General features: G+C 42.9%; 1 protein-coding gene across 9 annotated transcripts in view; it reads left to right on the forward strand.

Moving 5' to 3' along the window:
* The window catches only part of LOC111866071 (DCN1-like protein 4), a 15,874-nt gene that overhangs the window by 9,649 nt on the left and 4,116 nt on the right, over nucleotides 1-2,109 (forward strand). For all 9 annotated transcript variants that reach the window (XM_023854623.2, XM_023854624.2, XM_023854625.2 and 6 more), the window contains 2 exons: nucleotides 1,044-1,188; nucleotides 1,284-1,392. In XM_023854623.2, the coding sequence (XP_023710391.1) occupies nucleotides 1,044-1,188; nucleotides 1,284-1,392 (254 nt within the window). The remainder of the gene's footprint in view (nucleotides 1-1,043; nucleotides 1,189-1,283; nucleotides 1,393-2,109) is intronic.

The following is a 2,109-nucleotide window of genomic DNA, read 5'->3' on the forward strand; positions in this document are numbered from 1 at the left end:
AGTTCTAAAATCCTAGACACCAAAAAAAAATTTTTTTTTTTGTAGGCCTGTGTAATGTATTGAGATAGGCTACAACTGGTTTATTTTCCACCCTTTCCATTTTGATATATTTCATCACACTTCACATGATAATCTATAAACTCTGTAGGTAATGTGTCACTAAATAACACACAGATGTGTCTATTTCTACAACTAATTTCGATATTGTGGCTAAATTGACTAGACTGATGATTGAACATGTAGCAAGGGTGATGAAGGAAGAAAAGTTTATGGATTTTTAGCTGGAAGACTTCACAGAAAAGTAAAGGCAGATATGAGAGAATGAAAGTGAATTTTGAAGATGTGAGGTTGATTGAGCTGATTCAGAATTGTCAGAAGCCAAACTTTGGTATTGGCAGTGGTGAGCCTCTTTATTGCCACGGATTACTGTGGGGCTTCCTTATTGGCTGATTTTAGAGTTGGTTGGGTGATAGCAAATACAGTATCACACAGTGCCACCTATGGAGGAGCTGAAGAAGCTCATGTAGCTTTAGTCTGACAGAAACCATGAAAAGGGGACAAAACCCAATAGTGGGGGTTGGTGTAACACATGAAGGCAGAAGAGCTAACACGTTTTCTGCCAGGTCCCTGTTCTGGGATTTCACCTGCTGGGCCAGCCATTTTTCCATGAAAATTTAATTTTGAATTTATAACACTTGAAATGTAAATGTAAAAGAGCAAATAAAAAACATTCAATAATCACTGGATGTTTCCACTCTCTCAAGCTTTGACAAGCTACACTTAAAGAGTTGCTCTGCATTTAAATGACATCTGCAGGAGAGAATGAGCTTTATGTATACAGTGGCAACAGCCCATCACTTGACGAGATGGCCACCAGCATGCAGTAAACTTAAACCCGTCACGTGACGGGACCGGTAACAGATGTGAGGTGTAGTTAACCTGGATCTACTGTATGAACGAAGGTACACCATAACTTGTGTAGACACCTGAAAATAGTAGATGGTGCACAGCATGACAGTGTTGTGTTGTGTGTCTGCTTGTAGGTCCTGAAGGTATGGAGAAATTCTGCGAAGACATCGGTGTAGAACCAGAGAATGTGGTGATGCTGGTATTGGCATGGAAGATGAATGCACGTCAGATGGGTTTCTTCACGCAGCAGGAATGGCTGAGAGGACTCATGGATCTACAGTGAGTACTGCCCAGTCCTTTAGCACAAGTGACTCACTCACTGTATGTGAAGCTCTGGGTGAGGCTGACTGAGGCGCTTGTTCTGTGTGTCTCAGGTGTGACAGCATCAGCAAGGTGCAGAGTAAACTAGACTACCTCCGGTTGCTCCTCAACGACCAGGTCACTTTCAAGAGCATCTATAGATACGCTTACGATTTCGCTCGGGTAAATGATACTTCTCCACTTATATAAGTAAAGTATATGAATGTGTGGAGCAAATGTCAGTTGATTTTTTTGATTCCACTGCATCCCTCCCTGTTTCCAGGAGAGCAAATTAAAGTTTATGAAATATCTTTAAAGTTGTCATTTTGCACTGGCTGGCTATGTTACACTTTCTTTCTGACACTAGACATGGGTTTGGATTGTAAGTAATATAATAAAGTCGGGACTAGGCAGCAAATCAAGAAGGGATGTAGAAAGTCGTCTTCTGGGTTTAGGCACCGTGTATTCTTCGTTTTGGCCGACGTTTCGGAGGAACGTAGCGCCTCCATCTTCAGAGCAGTTGAATGGTTTGGAATGCGGAGAGCAGTAGCTGTGGTGATAGGATGTGAAAGGTGCTGCTTATATACGAAGTAGGCAGGGGGGGTGGTTAGGGAGAACAGACCAATGGGAGCAGTGGGGAGTGATTAAGACCAAATATGGTGTTGTGTTGATTAAGGGAGGGGGGGTTGAGAAACGGCCAGAGAATCCAGGAACCTTGAGGTCAATAGCACTAGGAAGTGCTGTAGACAAGGAGAACCGGTAGGTTGGGGACAGGCTATTGACGTCAATGACATGACGAAGAACTGGTGTGGCTAGTTGGATTCTCTTGAGGGAAGAGATGCTACCATGTCTGTCGAGATTGTTGAGAGCGATAAAAGCCATATGATGTAGTGTGCTAAG

The sequence above is a fragment of the Cryptotermes secundus genome, unplaced genomic scaffold (genome assembly GCF_002891405.2).
Source record: "Cryptotermes secundus unplaced genomic scaffold, Csec_1.0 scaffold318, whole genome shotgun sequence".
Classification (NCBI taxonomy): Eukaryota; Metazoa; Arthropoda; class Insecta; order Blattodea; family Kalotermitidae; genus Cryptotermes; species Cryptotermes secundus.